At 44.5% G+C, this 23345-nt stretch overlaps 1 protein-coding gene across 5 annotated transcripts in view; it reads right to left on the reverse strand.

Annotated features, from left to right (window-relative positions):
* Positions 1 to 16217: 16217 nt before the first annotated feature.
* The window catches only part of flrt2 (fibronectin leucine rich transmembrane protein 2), a 32985-nt gene continuing 25857 nt past the window's right edge, over positions 16218 to 23345 (reverse strand). For all 5 annotated transcript variants that reach the window (XM_042094312.1, XM_042094315.1, XM_042094314.1 and 2 more), the window contains one exon: positions 16218 to 22677. In XM_042094312.1, coding sequence (XP_041950246.1) covers positions 20217 to 22211 — 1995 coding nt within the window. In that variant the 5' untranslated portion in view covers positions 22212 to 22677 and the 3' untranslated portion in view covers positions 16218 to 20216. The remainder of the gene's footprint in view (positions 22678 to 23345) is intronic.

Consider the following 23345-nt stretch of genomic DNA (forward strand, 5'->3'; position numbering starts at 1 on the left):
ATATTCACCAGTATGTCAAGAGATGATGGCAAAGGGAGAGGCAGCAGGATACATTTCAGTTAATCATTTTTCACGTCTGGGTAATCATCAAGGTCCTAATGGAATGTTTGTGGATAGAGAGGAGTTAAATATGCATGCTGGGTTTAAATTTAACGTAAAATATATATGAAGATTTTTCTTATTTCTTTTTTTTTTGGTACGTTCTGGATGGCATGTAGCCATCTACGTAAATGGATGACTGTGCCAAAATTGATTGGGGACTTGGGGGGGTAATTTAAAGGTCTGAATATAAAAGACAGATAAATGTGGTGGGAAATTGAGGTTAGAGGGGAAACCAGGAGCAATTAAAAATGTGTTTAAGTGAGAGCTGTCTGAGCATAGGGGTCCCAGGAGCCATGGAGACGCACGCACGCGCACGCACGCACGCAGGCAGGCAGGCGGGCAGCACCATCATCCATCTCTTCGGTCTGTCTCACGCTTGTCTTACCCAACCTTTTTTATGAGGAGAAACTGACTTGCCCGATCCCGTCCGCTGTATCGGAGAGAGAGGGCCGCCTTTTGTTGCTGTTTAAAAGAAAGTAGAGTCATGCCTTCTATTTAAGCCTGTTAACATGCTCTTTCGGTATGGCACCAAAAACTACAGTCAGCAGCATTACTGAGAGTGAGTGGGGCACCCTCGGTCCAGGAAGCAAAGTGACGTCATTGTCGTCTCCTTGGAGAGGAGGAGGACAAAAACTCCGTCCTCTATGGCCGATGAGAGGTTCCTTATCTTCCTCCTCTCCTCTCCTCTCCTCCTCTGTCCTCTCCTCTCTTTCTCTCTCTCTCTCTCTCTCTCTCTCTCTCTCTTTATCCTTGCGGTGGATTTGGCTCTCAGCATCGCCAGCTCTCTCAGCTGAGCCGCCCGTCGCCGTGGCAGCGGCCCGGCTGAGACAATGCGATAAATCTGATTTATTCGTGGGTGACATTGTTCAAATGGACTCTCGTGTGTGAGAGAGACAAGCCCACCACCAGCCCCTCCGGTGGACGTCCTTATTGTTTTTAATGGTTTAATTTATCTCCACGGGGAATATATATATAAATATGAAAACGGTGGGAAATTGTTTCAGATGCCTCTGCCATTTATCTTTCTCTTTCTCCTCCCCCTTTCTGTAGATACATCCTGTCCTCTCGCTCTCTCTCTCTCTCTCTCTCTCTCTCTCTCTCTCTCTCTCTCTCTCTCTCTCTCTCTCTCTCTCTCTCTGTGTGTGTGTGTGTGTTCTTGTGACACATAATATAATTCTCCTCCCTTCATCCCTAGTCATCTTACAGAGTTAGTGTCCATTTAGCACTAAAACTGACTTGATGTGTTCCACCTCTTCGGTTGGCCTTTTACCCTGAACTCTTGTTGAACATTAAAGTAATTGAGGAAAGGTTCAGCAGACCTGAGCTCAAGCACTTACAAGGGAAATAATGTCATTTTCCAATACTGACCATATCAGTAACTGGTCTGCTGACAAACGATCTCTCTGGTGACTTAACTACAGTTGTTGGAACACTTGTCATTTGTGCCACTGTATAGGATTGCAGAGGTCTGTCATAACCGAAGTGAGATGAAGACATTAACTGCCACAGGTTCAGCAACATTTTGTTTTATAGATTTGTAGCTGAGCTTTGTATATCATTTTGATTAGTTCTGACATGTCACAGCCTATGCATCAATAAGCTTTAAGGATACAGTATCTTTCAGATAGGGACAACAAGATCATCACACTAGTCTGGGGTACCACAGCCATATGGCTCCCTCATACAAGCCTAATCTTTTTTTCACATGACCCTGCTGAGCAAGGCTGTGGAACTGTGTCTACTGTATGTGGCAGAGGCCCATTTCACTGTAAAGGACAGCAGAGGACCTGCTGGCATTTGGACCGCTGCTGAACGAACAGCCGCTATATTTTCTGCAGGCTACAAAGTAATTATAGCCATCTGAAAAATGTTACCCTTCAACTCTTAATTGATGGCTGCATTAAGGAGACACAGAGTAGTGGAATTTGTGTGCTATTAATTATCCGCCATCAAATGTAAGCATATTGCCATTGTGCCGCGGGACTTTTACTGAGCTAATAAAAAGCACAACTTATTGCGTAGGGTAGCCAGTGTGAATCCAGAAGCATGCTTTCATATGGAGTGTCATTTGTCTCTTGCAGTGCCCCATGCATTCAACTGTGTTAAAGGATTATTAGTTCAAATAGGTTTAAGGTTTCTTTTATGGTGCTTGATCAAAGCAATGCTTCTATGTACTTGAAGACCGTAAATATGTGTTTCTTTAATGGTCTGAGGAGGATGATTGACATGCGCTGGTTTGGCTTGTGCATGTTTGAGGGGTTGTTTGTTATACACATAATTGGCAGCTGTAAACTGGCAAAAAAGGATAACCACAATAATTATAGTAAATAATAAGACAATCAGACGTGCACGTGATAGAGGAGAACTGGAAACCCTCATGCATACTGATATGCCTTGGAGTGCCCAGAAACAAAGGCCTGAAGAAAAAGTCCCCAAAATTGAATGCAATACCCAACGTGTGTGTGTGTGTGTGTGTGTGTGTGTGTGTGTGTGTGTGTGTGTGTGTGTGTGTGTGTGTGTGTGTGTGTGTGTGTGTGTGCGCGCATGCATGCGTGGAATGGTGGACCAACCAAGTCCATTTTTCATGTTATCCCTGTGACACTGCAATTTTTCTAGCGCACTCAAATGAAGAACTGACATTGAGAAAAACATTGAGAGATGAAGCATTAGGAGAAAAGGCAAACCAGAGGCATTGGGATGTCAAATGGCAAACAAGCCATTTCCAGATATGTCTGCTTGGAGAACAATATATATATAGACACAATAGCCTTTTGCACTGATCCACTTCATTTTCAAAGGGGCATGTTGTGGTTCTCTGAGGGTATTTGCACTTAAATCGTTGGTGTTAAAAAGCACCTTAACATGGTAATGGGGCCACACTGAATGTGGCTATCCTCACCCTTCCTCACAAAAAGCCTTTGCTAAATTGCCAAGGAAAAAGGTTTGATACCTCAGCACAACAACTATCAAGAAGACACTGGAAAAAGCTCCTTTTCTCTCTCTCTCTCTCTCTCTCTCTCTCTCTCTCTCTCTCTGTGTGTGTGTGTGTGTGTGTGGGGGGGGGGGGGGGGGTACAGAAATGTGCTGAGCAATAGCATCCCTCAGGTGAATAGGCGGCGAGCACCACCAGCGACGGCAGCACTTCAGATCCCCCCGGGGGTGTGGGTAGGTGGGAGGGAGAGGGGAAGAGTGCAGAATGAAAGAAATGTCAGTGCACATTAATACCACTGATACCACTGGTCCTTGGGGGTAACGCTGGAAGCTATTCAAGAGGGCAAAATGACAATATGGCCGTATTTAAGACCCAGAAATGCTTGGCCCAGCATTTCACCAGTGCCGCTCCCCTGCTGTTCTGATAGCGCAGGTAGCAGGGGGGGGGACTGTAATTTACCGTGTGAATTAATTCCCATCTATCGTCCTGCCGGGTTCAATTGGCCCTGACCTCCATGTTGTAAACTAAGTGCCCTGAGGCCAGGTGTTTTGGTGTGCTGTGTAAGTATGTTTTGGGCTGATATCGGATCTAAATAAGTATTTCACAACAGTATTAAACAGACATGCCTGGATTCCATTACACGGGAAAAGAGAAATCCGAAAGAAGATTGGAGATGACATTTTTTATCGGAGAGGCGGGTGCCGTATTCATTATGAAGCCCTTCAGCCACGATACACAATCCTGCTGTCACCAGGCACCCGACGACAGGAAGGCGAAACTTAATCCGATTGGAAAGATTACACAAACATATTTTTATCCGTGCCAGGTCTGTTGCAACACAAGAAGGCTTATCGGAGATGCGGAAGTGTCAACGCACTCCCCTTTGATGTGCCTTGGATGTGTCATCTCTGATGGCTTGTTGTGAAGACAGACGAAAGGTCACCTCCGCTGTGGGATTCTGTTGTCTGTTTTGTGGGATTGTATGAAAAAAATCAGGTCATTGTGGGACTTTTTTTGTCAAGTAGCGCTTCATAGCCTTGGAGGCTTACAATTACCTCAAAGAAAAAAGCCCACACATGATGGTATCTGTAATCTTTTTTTTCCTTTTACTCTCCTCCTAGAGCTCTGTCTCTCTTTTGACTTCCTCTTTTCCGATGAGGGTTTGAGATTATCAGCTTCACCAAATGTCAAGGGCACGATAGCCTCAGATACGCTGCAGGAACTGCCTCGCCTCACAACCACAAAGCAAATGAAATCACCTCTTGGGGCAGTACAGGTCCCTATTGAAGATGACACCCAGCCAAAGGTGCGTGGTTTTGGGAAAGGCCAGAACAACAGACACATTTATTTCTCTCTTACACTGCATGCCAGCTTTGACACTCGTAGCTGCTGAGTGCTGTACAATTGAATTCTAGCTTAAATGTTATTAAATGTTCTCCATTGCTCAACAGAATGCCTTACATTCACTTGAACACAAATGAATGGCGGTTTTTCTCTTCAATGCGTAGTGTGAAGATTTTTATTTTGTGACTCCCTTCTCTCAGGGCCTCTTGAGTGGTCATCTTACTTTCAACAGAATAGGAGCCTTGCTTAACGAGGCTATATCGATTAAGGATGACCATGACCCTCTCTGGGCAACATTTCTAAGTATTGCCCGATCAGATTTATGGGAGAATCAGGGCGGTTTATCTTCACTGTAATACCTCTTTGTTCAACACGCTATTGGTGTTGCTGTCAAGCTGTCGGAATCTGGCACAATATCAGTGCCACAGGAAAGGCTTGTCGAAGTGTCAGCTCAGCCAGATGTATGGTGCAATATCAGTGGAAAGAAGAAGGAGAGGAAAGCTGTAAAATCGTAACATACTATCTTTGTCATGATTGAATGCACTGGAGAGCTCGCCTCTTCCCTGGAGAGACTAAGGAAACCGCGAAGACAGACAAAAAGATGAACGTTCAGCGCAGAAACGTAACTGTGTCAAAGTGATTTAGTTTATGAACTGGATAAAAATATCACTGTCGACTCATTTGCCTTATGCATGATAATGCACGCATCCGTGGATGCATCGGGAGGGGAAAAGGGCAAAAACAAAACAAGAAGTCGATTTGGAATTGGATTTAGTCGCTGCCACTGGCAAGGCTGCAAGCTGCTAACTGTCAATGCAACATAATGAACTGCAAATGAAATCCAATCTTTTTCTGTTTGCTTTTTGGAGCAAGTATGTGCTTCGAGCCCCTGTGTTTGTGGCCAAGGATATTCTGGCGAATGCCTGTTGTCTGACAATGGGCACCCTCTGCCTGACTGTAAAAAAAAAAAAAAAGTTTTAACCAGCCAGCCTCCTCGATCAGTTCACACAATCCCCAACAGACAAATGACTCACGCAAACACAGAAAATATAAATGGCATTCACAGCAAGCACTGTCAAGTTAATAGGCCATTAGGGAGTAATCAGTTTCCTGCCTTGTAATATTTGCATTTCCTGCCCTCAAGTGTGAAATACATTAATATTTTTAATCAGATAAACAAAGTTGACATCACATAGATATGCTTCTAGAATGTAGATTAGAATACCATACCATAAAATAGAGAAGAATACAATTTGAATAGAAACATGGAGAGTTGTTTTTTGTTTTTCTGTATCCATAACATTTTCCTAAAATGTTTATTACAAATGCATACACAAACACAATGGGAAATGACAGCATTGCTCCATGTCTCACACTTTTCAATTTGACATCTTTTGGAATGTGAAATGGATCACTACTGACATTTGTACACTGGGAGTAAAGCCTCGAATTTGTGCAATGATATCAATTGAACTCCAGTCTCACAGTAAGAAACTGTAAGGGCTTGCTAGCCATTCCACTTGACTAAAGTGTATTTCAAGAATCTGACCGGCAACACCAGCACAACAACAGTTTGGTGGTTTTCAACATTTAATTGGACAATTTGAGCCCACTCAGTTCACTTGACAAGCTGGCTCCCACCGATGCAGCAGGGGGTTGCTGTGCTCTTGAATCTACACCCGAGTGCATTAAGCTTAGGTCAGGTGAATTAAGCCTCGCAATTCTCTGGACACGAACAGTAATGAAGTCCTGACACGTGCTGGATCAGCAGCTCCGCTCGCTCTGTGCCAGTTCTGGGTTTGAAAGAGTCTTCCTGGCACTCTCCTTATCGCTCTCTCTATCTCTCTCTTTCTCTCTCTTTCTTCTCACATCTCTCTGACTTTTCTCTGACTCTTTCTCCCTCTTGCACGCTCGCTCTCTCAGTACCCCCACACTGACCTGAAGAATGCCATGTGCAGGGCTCACAGCGAGCGCCGGGCCTTGCCAGCCCCTTTTCAAATGGCATCTGCCACTGGCAAGCGTGGTGCCCACCCGGCGCAAGCCTTTGTGCCCAGTCGCCCCAATCAGCGATGATTAGCTTCTCGCTGCCACTCTTGGCCTCAGCGCGCGCGTCTCCCGTGTCTCGAGTCCGTCGTCGCCACTGCTGTTCCACCTCCTCACCTCGCTCTCCAGAGAGACCTTGGCACAAATCAGTACCCGCCATTAAGGCTCTAAGCCTCCGAAGTAGTTTGAAGTCTCACAATGGAAGTCTGTGAACTATTAAAAGATCATGTTTATTTCTTATTCCTTTCCTGTGTTACCTTAGTAAGTGGTCTTGTATATTATTTAAGGCCAGTGCCCATCTGTTTCAGTTACTGTGTTCGTTAAGCCTCTATTGTGGAGTAACACCTGCAGATTGGCGAGGGTGACGTCTTACCACCCAGGAAATAAATAAATAATACATGGAGGAATAAATAGAAGATCTGGCTAGATGCCAGCATTCGGTATCAGTGGTTTAAAGAGGATGAAAAGGACTGAAGTCATTTGATGAGCAGAGCAGCACTTCTATCAGCAGTGCACTGCAGCCGAATTAGAGCCCTGCTTCTCTCCATCTTCAAAACAGCTGGACTCTTTATTTAGCCAACACTTTTCAAACAGTGGAGAAGAAGCAGCCTTTAAAAGCACACTCAACAACAGGAGAAGAGGCACAACGGTGTTACAAAACATTAACCAAATGAACTGCTGCACCTTGTGTTAGTCTTTCATTATTGTTGTTGTTGTTTGAACTTGAACCACTAACCGGTTCTTAATATTCCAGGAAAAGGAGTGATGTCAAAGGGGCACAGTGAGGTGACTGTCGTCATAGACGTTCAGAGCAAATGCAGCCATGTACTATTGATCGCATAGGGCCATGCTTGCTGGGGTGTGGGGTGGGAGGGGGCTGTAATTGCATTAAAGCATATTTATTCACTGTGGGGGCAGCATGGACGACTAGGAGATGAGACCACTGCCCCCTCCTCTCCACACGGCCCCCAGTCCCCTCCCCCCTCCTGTTAATTTACTGAGCGAAAACATGTCCAATACTAATCTAATGAATCACTGTGGGCGCCATTCGGCTCTCCAATTTATCAAGTGTGTCTGTCTATGGTGCCTGATATGCTGTGGGATGCACACTGAAACAGAGAGTGCTGACAACCCACGAGCATTCATTTCACACTCGCCCAGTTCAAGGGCTAACTACTAAGTACTAGGTTTGCATTTTTGACTTTGGCTGACTTGTGTGCAGAGAACACATGGTGTCAAATAAATCAGGACGCAAGAAAATATGTAACAAAAACAAAAAAAGGTAAATTGATGTGTTATTATGTTAGTAATGGCCTACATATATGAGTAATTAAGTCACTGATAACCTAACTGTCTAAAGATCAAGACAGGAAATATCATGTTTCCTCTTGTATATCGGCTATTGTGTTTTTTTTTTTTGTCATTCCTCCCTGTAAGAATTAAACAGCTGACCTTAGCATTCCTTAAAAGGTCATTTTTGCTGTCACCATATTTACAAACTATAAACATTTGGGTACTCATGACACAAACGAGATACATGTGGAATCTCTTAGGGGGAGTGTGGGCTGGTGGTGGTGGGGGGGGGGGGGGGGGGGGGGTTTGGCCTATCATGTCAGTGTCAGTTCATTTCGAGTCTCTCATGTACGGCTGCCCAATCAGCCCAGAGGTGATTGATGGCATAATTAATAAAATTTCTGTGCCAGAGACAGCAGCCTGACGCACTGCCTAATTCCTCAGCAGCCCATCCGCCCGACACGTGTTGGAGAGGATATGTCTTCAGACTCGCCAGCCAACCAGCTCCTTCCTTTCCCATCCCTCACAAGGGGGGGGGGGGGGGGGGAGGGGGGTGCTGAACAGGGCAGGAGTGCACACAAAGCCGTTCTCTTTAACAATGAGCTGCTCCTCGTGAAGGGGGAGCTGATTAAATTAAACCCGCAAGGCAATCATGCCAAGGTCAAAGGGATGGCACTCAAACTGCTTTTGGCACCAACTTTTCTCTCCCGCACGAGGCGGGGCTATCTGCAGAAATGTGCGGCTTGAATGCAAGGGGGCCGAGCAACTTCGGAATGTGGAAAATTGAGTTGTCAGCATTGATTTTAGCACTTGCATGTGGTGACGAGGAGAAAGAGAGAAAGAGAAATGTGTATAAAACAATGCAAGCTTTCAGGGTTCCCACACGTTTTATACACACCATTTTGTATTATCAGGGAGCCTCTGAGACTCAGACAAGTCTGCAAAAACACTGTTATTACAACGGAGTACAGTATGTGTGTTCATATGTTTGACATGCCCTACAGTTCACGAGATTGACAGTACGCTTTCTGTTCGTCCAGTACTCTGTGTGGGTAGGATCTCTACTAATGCACTTTTACACTGGTTTCCCACTTTTAGTTTAGTAGAAGAAAAGAAACGTGAAAAAAAAAAAAAAAATCGTTTTCCCAGAACTTTCCCCTCAAAAAGACTGCCAAGGCGAGTCGTGGGAGGCACAGGCCTGGAAGTCTTTAAGTTGAAAGGAAATGAAGACACCATAGAATATGAAACATTGTCTTGCATTTCAGTGTTCTTCTTTTGTATACAAATGGTCTGCCGTGAGAGCATTCATTTGTCAATGCTCCTATTGGACTTGGGAAATATAGAAGCCAGAGACTGGAGGTGATGATCAGCACTGGTTTGAGTGGCATCTGATCAGTAGGTCTCCACCGCTTAAGTGGCTTCAAGGGATGATGGCGCTTAATGAGTCCCAACTGGAGTCCCTCCATGTCTTACTCCAGGAGCCTGATCTGTCCGCCAAGCTCAAGCGTTATCAGATGGTTGTATCTGTGCACCAGGGCTGTCTACAGCATATGCCTAATTGGCAGTTTGAGCCCTTGTTCCACTGTCCACATTCCAAGTCATTAATATGTAATATGCACCCTGGACCAGAAGTCTATGAAATGGGCACGCTTCGCTGTTATGTCAGCGAAGTGGTGAGCTACTTTTTTTTCTCTCTCTCCCCCCCCCCCCCCCTCTCTCTCTTTCCCCAGCTGTGCATCTGGGCACTGCATAATGTCTGGGTGGACTCTCTCTCAGCATGTGAGGTAATGCCTCCTCGTTGTCCTAGTTGCTTTTGTACAGCCATTTTCTCGTGGGAGAGTAATCACCCCTATGCCTGTACTTCGTTTAGTGCCCGTGTGTGTCACTGTGTGTCACTGTGTGTGTGCGCCTCTGCTTTTGCCCACAGGGGTGGGATGGTCCAGTAATGTGATGCTGGCTCTGCAAGATTGGCCTGCAAGACTCACCAATTTTCCCTTTGTCATATAGTGTGCTCCTTCATGATAGTTCACTGTTTTCAAAATGATTAACACAACGCTCACAACGACTTTACAAGGCATTAAGAGCTACAGTATATGATAATTTGTATGCACACATCTACTGTATGATCAACTGAAATGAAGAGGATATGCCTTAATGTTTTGTTTGCTGTCTAATCCTCTTTTCTGTTCCCTTACAATAGACCATAGTGCATGACACAATATGGGGCAGACGCTACTGATGTTTTGTCTTCGCTTTTTTCTTTGTTTTCCTTGAAAGCGCTGTTTAATTCTGGGTGTTCTTACATTCCATTTGGTAAATACAGAGCATTAAATAAGGAACAGGCTTGTGTTTACACCACAACCTGTTTATTCCAGTTTCAAGCGCTAAATCATCTCTGGCGTGGCCAGTGTATGGCGTTTGTGCACAGTGCGTGCGCAGTTGACATTCCCGCTGACCAAAACGATCTTCATGGGACTGTATTGTCTACACATACTGTAGGAAAAAATATATATAGAGAGAGAAAAAAAAACTTGTTCATCATTCCAGAACGATCCACAGACCTCCCAGTCTCTCAGCGGACCTTAAGCCCGTGGTGGAACTTCCCCCCTCCTCGATTCATCAATGTCTTTGTTCATTCTCGGGTTCTCCAGGCGGGGCGATTTGTTCAAGGTCACAGCTGCTGGGTCCCACACGGAACCATGACCGCTGACCCCACAGCCCACACATATGGAGTTCCGTATCCTGCTCCTGTGTTGACCAGGGGACAGTGTTCAAAGTTTAATAGCAGTTTTACTGGAATTTGCCTTGACAAATGGCGTGTTAATGATTTACGTGCTTGGTTCACGGTGAGTTTGAAGGTATGTAACTTTTTTGTGTTAGGCGTGAAAATTTCAACAAGGCATCAGCAATTATTAACAGTAAATCTGTTGTGAAGATAAACTCTGAACAGCCTCTATGTGTCTAATTACCACTTTCTGAAACACTGTTGTTATAGTGTTAATACTTCCTACAGTGCTCACAGCAATTAGGTCTGGTTTAGCTGTTTTAATGAAAGTCACTGTGAAATGATTGGGATAAGCATCACCATTATCAACTAAAACAGTTAATCGTTAGGGATATAACAGTGTCATCAGTTTTAATCATCACCTCCAATAATTGTCACCCTGTCACAGTAGTCTTACACAGATGTCTTAATCATTTCTGTCATATGTTTATAAAATGCCACAAAATGTCATGACCAGCATTACTAATATTAACAACCTGCACTGTTATGTGACGCCATGGAAATAATCTGGAAATCCGGTGTGTGGAATCTGTCATAACGTTATTATGACAAGGTTATGTTGGTCTTAAATTATAGGATTCAAGTGGCGTTTCAGTGAATCAAACATTTCTTGAAAAAATATAAAAGATATCCAGAGATATGCGACAGAAGAGAGCATTATCCAAGGCTGTGTTTTCTGTGGCATGAAGTAAAGTAAAGAGTGGAGGTTGCGTAGATGTCTCCACTTCTGGGAACCCTGTTTTAGTAATGCTACAGAGGCCAGATATACACAACAAAGTGAAACCCTAGTGGGCCAACTTATAATGAGCAGACATGTTCATCCATTCCAGAGCCGGATGGGAAACGTCAGTTTGAATGACGCAGGACTTCTCACCGCAAAACACATATAACACACAGGCATCTTTCCTTCAATTGAATAAAAGGGTATCGTTAGACAGAATTACTGTAGTCTGCTGGCTCTGTGTCACCATGCTGATTCATGTCATGCTGTGTTTGAGACTTGCAGGGCATACAGCGGGTTCTACTTTCTCAAGAGGTTTTCTGAGTGGAAACTCAGCCATGGTGGGGGATTGTCTTCATCCTCCACATTTGAAACTGTAGCATTCAGGCAAAAGTTACTGCCTCTCTTGACATATTTATACAAAGACATTTATAAGATGGGTTTCGGCATCATAGCTGAAGAATCAAGCATTAAGAATTCTTGATAGCCCCTCTCGAAGTTCATAGATTTCTTATTTTTTTTTAAGGAATTGTACAAAAGTCTGTATTAAGCATATAAACACTCTCTGTCGCTTGTCTGAAATGCCAAAAAAAACACAAGTTAGTTTATTCACATTCAATCTGTCTGGTGATCTGTCAACTTGACAGGGAGGGGAGAGGTAGACTAATAAGTCTATATCTCTTGCTGACCCAGATGTTGCTGTTGACAAATGAATTCACCTCATCTCTTGGCCTACCAGAGAGGTTAAATATAGATCTGTTAGGAGATCACGTCATTTCTTGAGGGCATGGTGGGCATCTGTTCCGGAGAAGACTACAGGACACACACATTGCTCACTAAAGCGTCGGTGACCTTAAAGCACTCCATAGCAATGTGGCATAGCATGGAATTCTCCATAGCACTGTAGCTATAACTATATATCTGTGCTTAAAGGGTTGGCATAGAGAAATGAAGCTCATTTGGCAATGCCTATTCCACTGATAATACTGAGGCATTGGAAATGAGCTGTGCAGCTTTAATTGTCCATGATTATGCCTGATTAAATGTCACATGTGTGCAACATCAAGGCACATTAACAAAGGATGTGCTGTATAAGCATCATTTTGAGATCATTACCGGTACATTTTGCAAAATTGTACATTTCTTTTTTCGCTTCAGTAATTGATTTTGCCTTCATCAGTCACACAAATTATGCATCTTTAAGTATTATACAGTATGCTTATGTCTTTGAAGTGTGTAGTCAGAGTAAACTGATGTAGTGATGATAAACTGATGTAGTATACAGTATCTCTCTTTCTAAAACTGATAGTTCCGGTCCTTGATTGTGATTGGCTGAATCACGTTCGATGCAACAGTATTTATAGCAACAGTTTTAGAAAAGCAATAAGCCACTCGAGTCCACAGGTTACGCTGATTCTACAACAGCTAAGAGGGGTTTTACTCCGCTAGCGCTTCGTGCCTAACAACGCCCCTTAGCTGTTGTAGCAGCGTAACCTACGGCCTCTCGGGGCTTATTGCTTAAATATACATGCACAATGCAATGCACATACTGTAAACAGGCAATACCATCTAGTCCCGTCTAGTTATTCCACCTGCCATAGGGAAACAATAGCACTTGTGCTAGTGCCGCTGTAGTTAATTCATCATGCATGAAAATATTGTGAACAATTTATCTTAACCTTTAAACACTACTGTTCGCGGTCAAAGTGTGTCTGTGTGTGTGTGTGTGTATCATAAGGTCTTGAGGCAATTTGATGAAAATGCCATTTTTATGGTACAGGGAATGTGTAAATCGGTAATTTTTGACTGGAACAGTGTTAGAAGGTTAATTGTTTCTATGAGAGTAAATAGTAAATATCAATATTTTCAATCAACACAACTTTCATTAGAATTTACTTCTAATCATTTCACTATGTGTAGTAAATTATGTTATTATTGTTAACTAACTGCTAATTAGCATTTGTTGAAATTAAATAATGTGCCAGTTCTTCACATTTTGTTTTAATCAATATTCTCCTGTGGAGTTTTGAATTTAAAAAGAAATGCAATGACAAGGAATGGAATACAGCATGGTGGCATGGGCCCCCTCCCTTGTTTACAGCTGTTATATTGAATAATTAACATCCCAGGTTGCTGTGTGTGTGTGTGTGTGTGTGTGTGTGTGCGTGTGCGCGTGTGCGCGTGTGCGTGTGCGTGTGTGTGTGTGTGTGTGTGTGTTATAGTGCCTGTTTCAGAACCCTACTGGCAGCACGAGGGGGTCACCAACAGGAGACGCGTATATAATGGCGGCAGCCAGAGAGACGAAAGCCTGGTTCCTTCAGTTGAATAAGGACAGACATCAGTGTGATGTTGACAGCCACTGCACAATCCACTCGGCCACTGGGGACTTCAAGAAGTACAGCTGTGTTGTGAGGCCCTTTCATCCAAATTAGAAGTGGAGAAGAAAGTCTCTCTCTCCATTGGATGTCTCAGCTTGTAAAGGGACATGGGGAGGGGGAAAGAAAGAAAAAAAAAAACAGAAAATACATTTTGCAAGAGAACGGTGCTCAGGGGAGGGCGTAAAATGAGGAGAGTTGGAGAAGTAGTGCTCAGTTTAGATAGGATGCCTCCGAGGACACTTGTTACGCTTTCAAAGATTTATGTCTTGTTGTTCTATTAAATATAGAACACATGGTGGTAACCACAAGAAAGATAGAAATATTCATATGTCAGTTTAGGAAAATCATGCAAAGGGCTTATTTATTTATGTCCGTTGTGTTCAGCCATAACACTGGATGTGCAGGGAGCACTCCTTTACTCCCAGTGCGACAGAAAATGCAAATATTTGCAGCCCTTCAAAAATGTTTGTTAAGCCGACTAAATGTCAGAATTCTGAATACATTTATAGAAGTGTGTGGGGCAGTGCAATAACACAGTGACTATTAATATATCTTGTTTTTTTTTTCTTCCTCCATAATGTAACCATTGCTAGGTCTTGTAATACAAGGAGGATGAGAAGCTTAGTAGACTCATGACCTCATGGCTGGGTGAAGGATGTACAGTAGGCTACTCATGTGGAAAGGACAAATAAAAACATCTACATAAAGCACCTAGACGATTCTACAAGTCTGGTGAAAAGGCTGAGCACCGAACATAAAGTAATCATGCACGGTCGATATCAGTTCTCTCCCTGGTTAATGATTATGACCTTGTTCAATAAGGTCTGAAGCACATTGGGGGGAAAAAGGATAGTGACCTTCTGTTTCACAAATTACCTTAGAGGGGCTGGGAGAAGGAGTTAGCCTTCACCCTTGTGTAACCAAGGCCTTTGGGAATGAAACTGCCTAAAAGCAGCAGCTTTTGGCAGGCAAAATGATCACCCCCCTTCCCCGCAGACTAACTGTATACAGTATTAAACTGGGAAAGTGCTGACTTTTGTTATTGAATCGACGTTACAAGCCTCATTTTGCCCAGAGGGATAATGGGTAGTCTGTGTCTTAAGGGAGGGAGTCGCGACTCTGTTATTCACAGCGCTGAGGGCTCCAGTAAAGCTCTCTCTCTCTCTGCCATTATGGTTAAAAATGCAGAGAAAATCCTGATTCGGGATAATGTGTTCTTTTCCTGCAAGGCGCGCAAGCAAGCAAGTGATTGAATTAAAAAGAAATGCCGTTTCTACCCCAACTCAACATATTCCATCTGTCTCTTCTCTCATTCACATGACATGATTCATATTTTATGGGGTCTTGGATACTTTGGAACATACCATGAATGCTGTTCCCAAAAATTACAGTCATCAGGAAAAGAAAAAAAGAGAAAGTGTTTTCAATATTTCAGAAGTATATCTCCATTGCCTTGAGACAGCCAAGTGAAAGTACTTCAAGTTCTACCTGAGATTTTTTAAGTAGCATAGATCACTGAAAACCAGTACAAGATGTTGCTTAACCAGTGCATCCCTGACCTACATCCCTGAGCTTTACAACTTTAAGGAATTTTCCCAGTAGCTTCCTAAATCAAGCTTGTATCCACTTACGGTATTCTAGTAATTGATTAAATAATGAGTTACTAGATGAAAATTATTATGTTAATGAAAACACAGCAATGTTCAAGGCACAGTTCTGTGAGCACCCCTTGAGGACCCCTTGGCACATGCCTCAATCACTATTTAATTTTTTAAGATCATGAAATAAAAAGCATCATTGCATTCAGTTCTGAGGATGAGGAGAGGCTAATTTATTAATCAGGTTTGCTGCAGGGGTTGTATTTTACTCATTTTCAAAATCTCACTGTGTCATTTTGCCTGGGGGGGTGGTGGTGGTGGTGAAGATCAAACTTTTGCATACAACTGTTCTCCATAGAAGACGACTGCTCTCCTTTCTGTGAGCCACAAAATCAGAGCAGCGGACTTCTGGGATTGCTGCAAAAGTCTTAGCTGTGCTGCAAGGCTTAGGCTCTCTACCTGCCTGTCTTTTTTCCCTTCTTGTAGAATGGAACTTATCCACACTAGGTTTGTGTTGCATAGAGGATAGGAAAAAGCTTGGTAGACTGATGACAGCATGGCTGGGTGGAGGCATAGACAAATAAAATCAGGTGCATATAAGCATCTATAGCACTGCGTTTGGAGCATTCTTCTAATCTGGAGACAAGGCTGAATGCTGCTACTCTCTTGTCCTTCCACTAAAGATAGGTGATCAAATCTGGTTTCATAATGACAAACTGTATATTTTGGGCAGAGAATAGACTGTGCTTTGTTAATGAAGAACTCAAGCTGCCATGTGGGTGGACCATAGAGAGAGAGGGAGAGCAGGGGAAGAGCAGTTTAGGAGTCTGTAAAGTAACAATAGAAAATGATAATAAAGACTGGCTTCCTCAAATTGAAAATAAATTTCATTTCTGGAGGTCATTTCAGGTGTAATTTTCATCCAATTAAAACAGTCCAGTTCCGTTGCTCTGTGACATATCACTATCCATAATAAACGTCTGTTGGGCCATTTTCTGACTTGTTTTAAGAGTAAATAATAAAATCCCATGGCTCTTTTATTTTCAAAAAGTTTCATTTCTGTATTTACATTTTGTGCAAAAACATTTAAAGGTTTCAAGGACTTTACATTGTAAGTTAATTTCAAGGCACATACATTGGACAACAACAACATTTTTTGTCATGGAAACAAAAAAAGGTAACTTTGGTTACTGTTTATGTCAGTGACTGAAACATACTATTTATACCATTCCAAGAGTGAAAAGCCACAGTAAAAGCAGCGCCAAAGACTCACACATATTCAATCTGATATCTACTGTACACTCCATCGCTCACATAGATTTCATACAATCAGTCGAGAGAGTTGGAGAAGACAGCTAGGTTTGAAATATTACTTTTGCCCTCCAAGTTTTTTTACCGTACTGAAGCTTTTCACTCTCATTACAATTGTGTCAATAGTCATCAACACAAGAACTGCATGGAAAATGGGCAGAAAAAGAGCAAAAAGAACAACGACACCACAGATAAATAAAAATTGAGCAAAATAGAACCCCAATATCGTCCTAGATTTTTGTTTGCAGAAGAGGTCAATAGGTGGGATAATAATAAGATTAACAGCGGTCAATTCTAGACATTACAGACATTTATTATCACAGGAAGGCTTCTTTTTACCACTTAAAAATTATGGAGGAGAGTGTAACCCATCTTAAGCCCTCTCAGCTCCAGCCATTTAGCACTTTGCGTCAATTGACCCCCAAGTCATTTAGCGTAATTATTCCAATCTGAATCAATGTGCTTTAGGGAGAATTACTCTGAGTCCTGATACAGCAGCAAGACAACCATAGCCGTTTCTGCGGGGAAATTACACAAGACCAAGTGAGCCAGTTTGCCATTCAAGGACTTTCATTTCATGAAGGAAAAATATGGGATAATGTAATGTATGCCAAGTATGCAAAGCAACCATCGAAAATACTATGAGTCATACCTTCTTATTACCATGGATATTCATTTTGTAGAAAGATACAGACATTGTGGTAATCACAACCTTTGTTGTTGCTGCAGTTGTCACATAATTGCCACGTACTATGTGTGCTTTCTACATTATAATTCCACCACTGATGACCCTTAACCTACAACATTAAAGCCTCTTAATACTATGTAGAGTCCTTGATATAACCACAGTTGTAAATACTGCTTTGTAGAAAAGGTAAGGCAATGAACACCCTTGCTCACCTTTTACAAGGAAAACATTCTTTCACCCCCCCCCCCCCCCCAAAAAAAAAAAAAATCCATTATTCACCCCTGTTTGAAACTGGACCAAGAAAGAAAAAATATTTGTGTGCACAACCAATTTCCACCCCTTTCTGCTAAACAACTCAGCTTAGCAGTCCAAATACGTCTGAAAATTCGACGCACAAAAGAATGGTGTCCATTACAGATGAATAATGTGAGGATTTTCAATTTCAATACATGTCCCCTTTCTGAGCAGAAACAGCAGCAGAGGATTTCACACTCTGCACAGGTACTTTTGTCAGAGAGTATGAGGCAGGCCGATGAATTGTTAATGAAGTACATATCAGTTAAAAGCCTTAAAGGAGTACCGTCACACTGGTGTGACGGGAATGTTGAGAAATGAACGTTCTAAAGAATATCTGGGTTCATTGAATTCAACATAGAATTTTAGAACCTTCAATTGTTGCGGAACTTAGAACGTTAAAAAACCTACACCTTTAAGGGTTTTAAAAGCCTTTTCATCCAGAGGCTGCGGTGCGCGTTTGCACAGAGTCCAGGTAGATGAACAGCTAGTCTGGGCTGAGCTCATCTAAAATAGCTTGCGATATACTGTATGTCCGGGAGAGATAACAGAACAAAATGGAAACACTTTGATGACCACAGAAGTGCATTTGGCCCTTTCTTTTACCTGGCATGAACTTTGCAATTAAAAATAGATACCAACAGTTATTTGAAAATCCTGAACATCAGTGAAGATTATACAGCAACACTCCAGGTGCGTTAACACTGGCCTATAGTGGACTTACTAGTCTACCTTTCTGTGGGCAGTCTGACACAATGCCTTTACGTTGAAAAGTCAAGTGTTTGATTAAAGCATAATAATGCACATGAATATTGCTATCACAGAAATCAAAGCTGTGAGAGAAGGCTTGCACTTTCCTCGGTCTAATGTGTAAAGAGGCATGCCTTGACAGTCGCAGAAAGGGTTAACTTTGTCGATTGGTCTTACTTTCTCTCAGCTTGTGATTCGTCTGCCAAGTGAAAATAACGTCTGCATATTTTTCTCCCTTTTTTGGATGAAGGATTATGAAGAGCAGGAGGGGGCTGGGAATTGTAGCCTGTGCATGACTGTGTGGGCATGTGAAAGGAAGCGAGTGTGTGTGTGTGTGTGTGTGTGTGTGTGTGTGTGTGTGTGTGTAAGGGGTGGGGGGCAGGTCTTTGAACTAGGCCCTACGAGGAAAGAAAGTCTTGTCAAAGCAAATAAAATCTGTGAGCAACCGTGTATAATAAAGGTTTTTCTTTGTCAGTGTGCACTTTTAACTATGAACAGCCTCCATTTTAATTGCCCTCATGCGGGGGTCTAAACCACTTTCAAACGAGAGAGCTGCGAACCTGTGCCAGGGTGCTCTATTGTAAAGCAACATTTGTAGTCAGTTTCCATTTCACTGTCAATCTGACCTGATGAGTCATTGAAAAAGCTGTCTTAATAACCATGAAACGTAGACCAACTCAAAGATGGTGCGTGCTTCACAGCGTATCTCTTCAAAATTCTTCATTAACTCCCATTGGAAGGGAAAAAAGAGAGACAAGACAGCTCCACAAAAAAATGACCTAATTACTTAATGTTCTGAAAATAATTATGATGAGTGAAGCATAAAAGTAGGGAAATCCATAAAATGTAGGTATGTGTGGGCCTTCTGTCAGATTGATTTGTATGGACAACCACACCAGCCTTGGAGATAATAGTAGCGGAAATCAATTGGTTTAACAATTAACCAACACGTGTAGTGCACTACTAGTTTTAAATGATTTCACATCATAAATGACCTCTAAGCAGTGTGTCATACTCTTAGAATTACTCTTGACGAGGAGTAGTAACGTGCAGCGAGTACGAATGTGAGTATGAAAGAGCATGGCAGAGAGTAGCAGGTTCCCTTGCATCAGAAGAAGAAGGGATTGGATACTAACTATCTGCCTCCTTGGCTGTCCTCTGTATGGGCTGAGGCGTGCTGCCCCCTGGTGGCAGATGTTCAAACACATAGGAAAACACATGGCTGAATAAACAGACGGCCGAGGTAACAAACACCTCTGGCATTTTCCCTACCGCATTCAGCATTGTTTGCTCGGCCCCTCTGAGACCTGTGGGCTGCTGGGGAAGTGTGCCCTCACACACTTTCTCTGGTGTAACTTCAACAAAAGCTAATTTCCTGAACAACCATGTGCACACGCGCCCATACACACACACACAGACACACACACACACACACACACAAGCACACGCACATGCACAGAAACACTTTTGTCCGACGCTTTAGGAAAGTGCACTTTTCAATTCTTTTAAGGAGAAGAGGGAAAAAACTAACACCAGGTCTTATTTTCCATGGTAGGCTAATCAGGGTTGTTTGTGTTTCGCAACCACTGTGTTATCTTAACTACCGTTCTGTGAAGGGGTGGCTGTGTTTTAGCACAGAGGGCATATTTTTGCTTCTGTGGTTAGCAAAGTATCCAAGCTCTCCTAGCGCCCAAGGAGAGACCAGCCCGACAGGATTTCTTGAGTGGAGAAGCCAGCACACCATGATTGTACAATTCATCTGTACTGTCCGTGAGAGCCAAAACCATGTCCATCCCCTCTAGTTAGAAAATCATTTGTAGTTTCATTTTACTAAGAATAAAAAAGATAGCAGAATTCCACATAATTGTCCACAGTATAAATTACATTGTAGACTGAACTTGGAAATATATATTGTACAGTATATTTTACTACACATTTTTTTTTAAACAAACAGTTGTAGCATCCCACTGATAATCATCACGTGTGGCAGAATTCCATGCTGGGAACGTTGCTGCTCTTGCAGTATGCTATGCTGTTGTTACTGAGGTGACAATCTCGGAAGCCGATGCCCCCATTAGGCGTGTAGATGGGCTGGATCCGGAAGTCTCCCTTTAAAAGCTGTTCATTGTTCAAGGACACTATCTGAAAGCTGGTTTCAGTCATCTCCAGGATGGAATTATCCTTTTTGGTCCCTGCCTCACAGTAGTCGTCTTTTCTCCGGCCGCGGTTGTATTTCCACTTGGACGACGCCGTCCGGCTTTTCTTGTGCATGTGCCAGCAGAAGAGGCTCAGCAGCGTCACCAGGACGACGAGGACGGCGCCGCCGATGATGCCGGCCAGCAGCAGGGTGGAGCTGCCGTCCTGCTGTGCCGCGGGCTCCGTCTCTGTGGCCTTGCTGAAGGACTTGGTCTTAGCCTCCGAGCAGATAGTGTCCTCGCCCGGCCGGTAGACGTTGAGGGTGTCCAGCACGTAGACGCAGATGCGGTAGTTAGAGCGCGGCTCGAGGTTGGTGAGGGAGAGCTTGCGGCGGTCGCCGGGGACCGTGGTCTCCCGGGTGACGTCGCTCATCAGCGCCTGGCCCATCTTCACCCACGTCACCTTGTAGGCCGTGACGGTGAAGTAGGACGCCCAGCTCACCTCGATGCAGGAGGAGTTGACGATGTGAAAGGAGATCTGTAGGGAGTCCTCGTACGGAGGACGAGGTCCGGGGGGCAGGCCTGGCATGTCTGGCCCTGGGGGGGTTGGCTTGTGAGTTGGGGGGTAGAACATGGTGGAGGTGGGGGACATGGAGGTGGTGGTCTGGGGGGCAGGACGGATGGTGGTGGTTCTCCGAGGCTGGGAGGGGGACGGTGGTGGCTGGGTCGGCCAAGGCTCGAGCTCCGTGCCAGCTGGGCATTGGATGGCATCCAGCGTGAGCTCTCTGATCACCATGCCACGCACCCTCTCCGGGCTCTGGCATGTGAAGCCGCGCACGTTAATGGTGGACGGCAGGGACTTGAGCCACGCAATCACCCATTTGATGGAGCAGTCGCAGTGCCAGAGGTTGCCGCGCACGCTGAGCTGCCGCAGGCTCACCAGGCTGTCGAACACCCCCTGCGGCAGGGACTGCAGCTGGTTGTTGGAGATGTCCAGCCGCTCGAGCCGATGCAGCCCGGCGAACGCCGTCACCGGGATGCTGGTCATCTGGTTCTCCTGGAGGTTGAGCTTGACCAGCGAGACGCCCGGGAGCATGGGCGGCGGCCCGGTGAGCGAATTCCGCGCCAGCGAGAGCTCACGGAGGTTCACCAGCTCCTGGAAGGTCCCGACGGCGATTCCCTCGTCGGTCAGCAGGTTGCCGTCGAGCAGCAGCCGCTGCAGGGTGGTGACGTTCTGGAAGGCCTCTTCGGGGATGTCGGCGATGCGGTTCTCGTCCAGACGCAGCTCCTTGAGCTCCACGGGCAGGCCGATGGGCACGCTGCTCAGGTGGTTCTTGGTGAGGAACAGCATCTTGAGGCTGACCGCCTCGCGGAAGGCCCCCTCTTCCACGCCCACCGTGGAGATGGAGTTGTCGTCCAGGTGCAACTCCTCCAGGAAGGGCAGCTGTGCCAGAGCCGCCCGCGAGATGGTCTGGATGTTGTTCTCCTGCAGGTGGAGCATGAGCATGTTCCGCGGCAGGTTGACGGGGAACTCGTCCAGCTGGTTGCCGTACAGAACGACCGTCTCTACCGAGGCCACATTGTGCAGCTCCAGCGGGAAGCCAGCGTTGTTGATCTGGTTGTTGTGCAGGTAGAGGGTCTTGCAGCCCTCCTGCACGCCCAAGGGCACCGAGGTCAGGCTCCTCTCGTTGCAGTAAACAAACGTTTTGTCACAGCGGCACTCCACCGGACACGAGGCCACCGGGTAAAACTGCACGTGTAGGCTCAACAACACGGTCAGCCAAAAGCTAAGAAACGAAGGCCAATCCTTATTCCATGGTCCCACCTGAAACTCCATAATGACAGCGACAAAAAGAATGCGTCCACACGCCAAGGCAGGCAAATACCAAACGATGAAGAAACCGCAGTAAAAAAAAAAAAAGGAAAAGAGGGATAGTGAAATACTCCACAGAAGAAGCAGTCCTCTGTTAGATTATGCTAATGTGCTGCAGTTCAAGGGGTTAGAACAGGAAAACTAGGGCTATAATCCTGCTATAATGGCTGGTCCTCAGCTCGTGGAGCGGCGGGTCTCATTAGAGGGCAATGGCCCGCCGGCTGGCTCCATCCACGCTTGCTCACTCTGCTCGGATATCAGGCCCTGCTGGCGGCGGGGTGCATCACATTATGCCCGGGCCCGCTCAGAGGCCAATTTCGAGGGGTGCAGTGCGGCGGGAGCACGCCGCGGTCCTCCGGCCCAGTGGTCACACTCGGATGGGCCCCGGCTGGGGCAGAGTCCCGGGGAGGTGACATTTGGATCCAGGGCACTGTTTCAACAAAGGAGAGAGTAGAGGAAGATAAGTGTTATTTTCACTTTTTTTTCCCTTCATTTTTTTTCCACAAATGGTGGCGAGCGTTTCAGGAACAGCTCAATTCTTTGTGCTTTATATTTCTATATCTGCTTTCTCCTTCCTGGCACACACATTGGCTCTTGGTTGTATCTTATTCTCTCAGTTTCACTCATTCTCTCTCTCTCACTCCTACTCGATCACAGAGAACTTCTCTCTTTTACTGTGCACACACACACACAGGTTTACACACTTAATCTATTACTCACTTTTCAACATACATAAACACAAAGACACACAAGCACAAACATTCACACTCAGAGAGACGGTGTGAGAGAGCGGGGTTGAATCAGATAACCTCATCCTTTCATCTGCCCTTAATTTTTCATATCCGTACACAGACACAGGCAGACAGACCGTACAGGCAGACAGACAGACAGGCAAGTTCACTGGCTCTCATTTTGTTTCTCAACTTTCAACTCATGCATTCCAACCAATATTCTACCCTTACATCATTCTGTTCAGTCTCTTTGGTTTCACACACACACACACAAACACACACACACACACACACACACACACACACAATACACAATTCACATAAGCCCTTTTTAAATTTGTGAGGAAACATTAAATATTCAGATAAG

This window comes from Alosa sapidissima, chromosome 6 (genome assembly GCF_018492685.1).
Source record: "Alosa sapidissima isolate fAloSap1 chromosome 6, fAloSap1.pri, whole genome shotgun sequence".
Lineage (NCBI taxonomy): Eukaryota > Metazoa > Chordata > Actinopteri > Clupeiformes > Clupeidae > Alosa > Alosa sapidissima.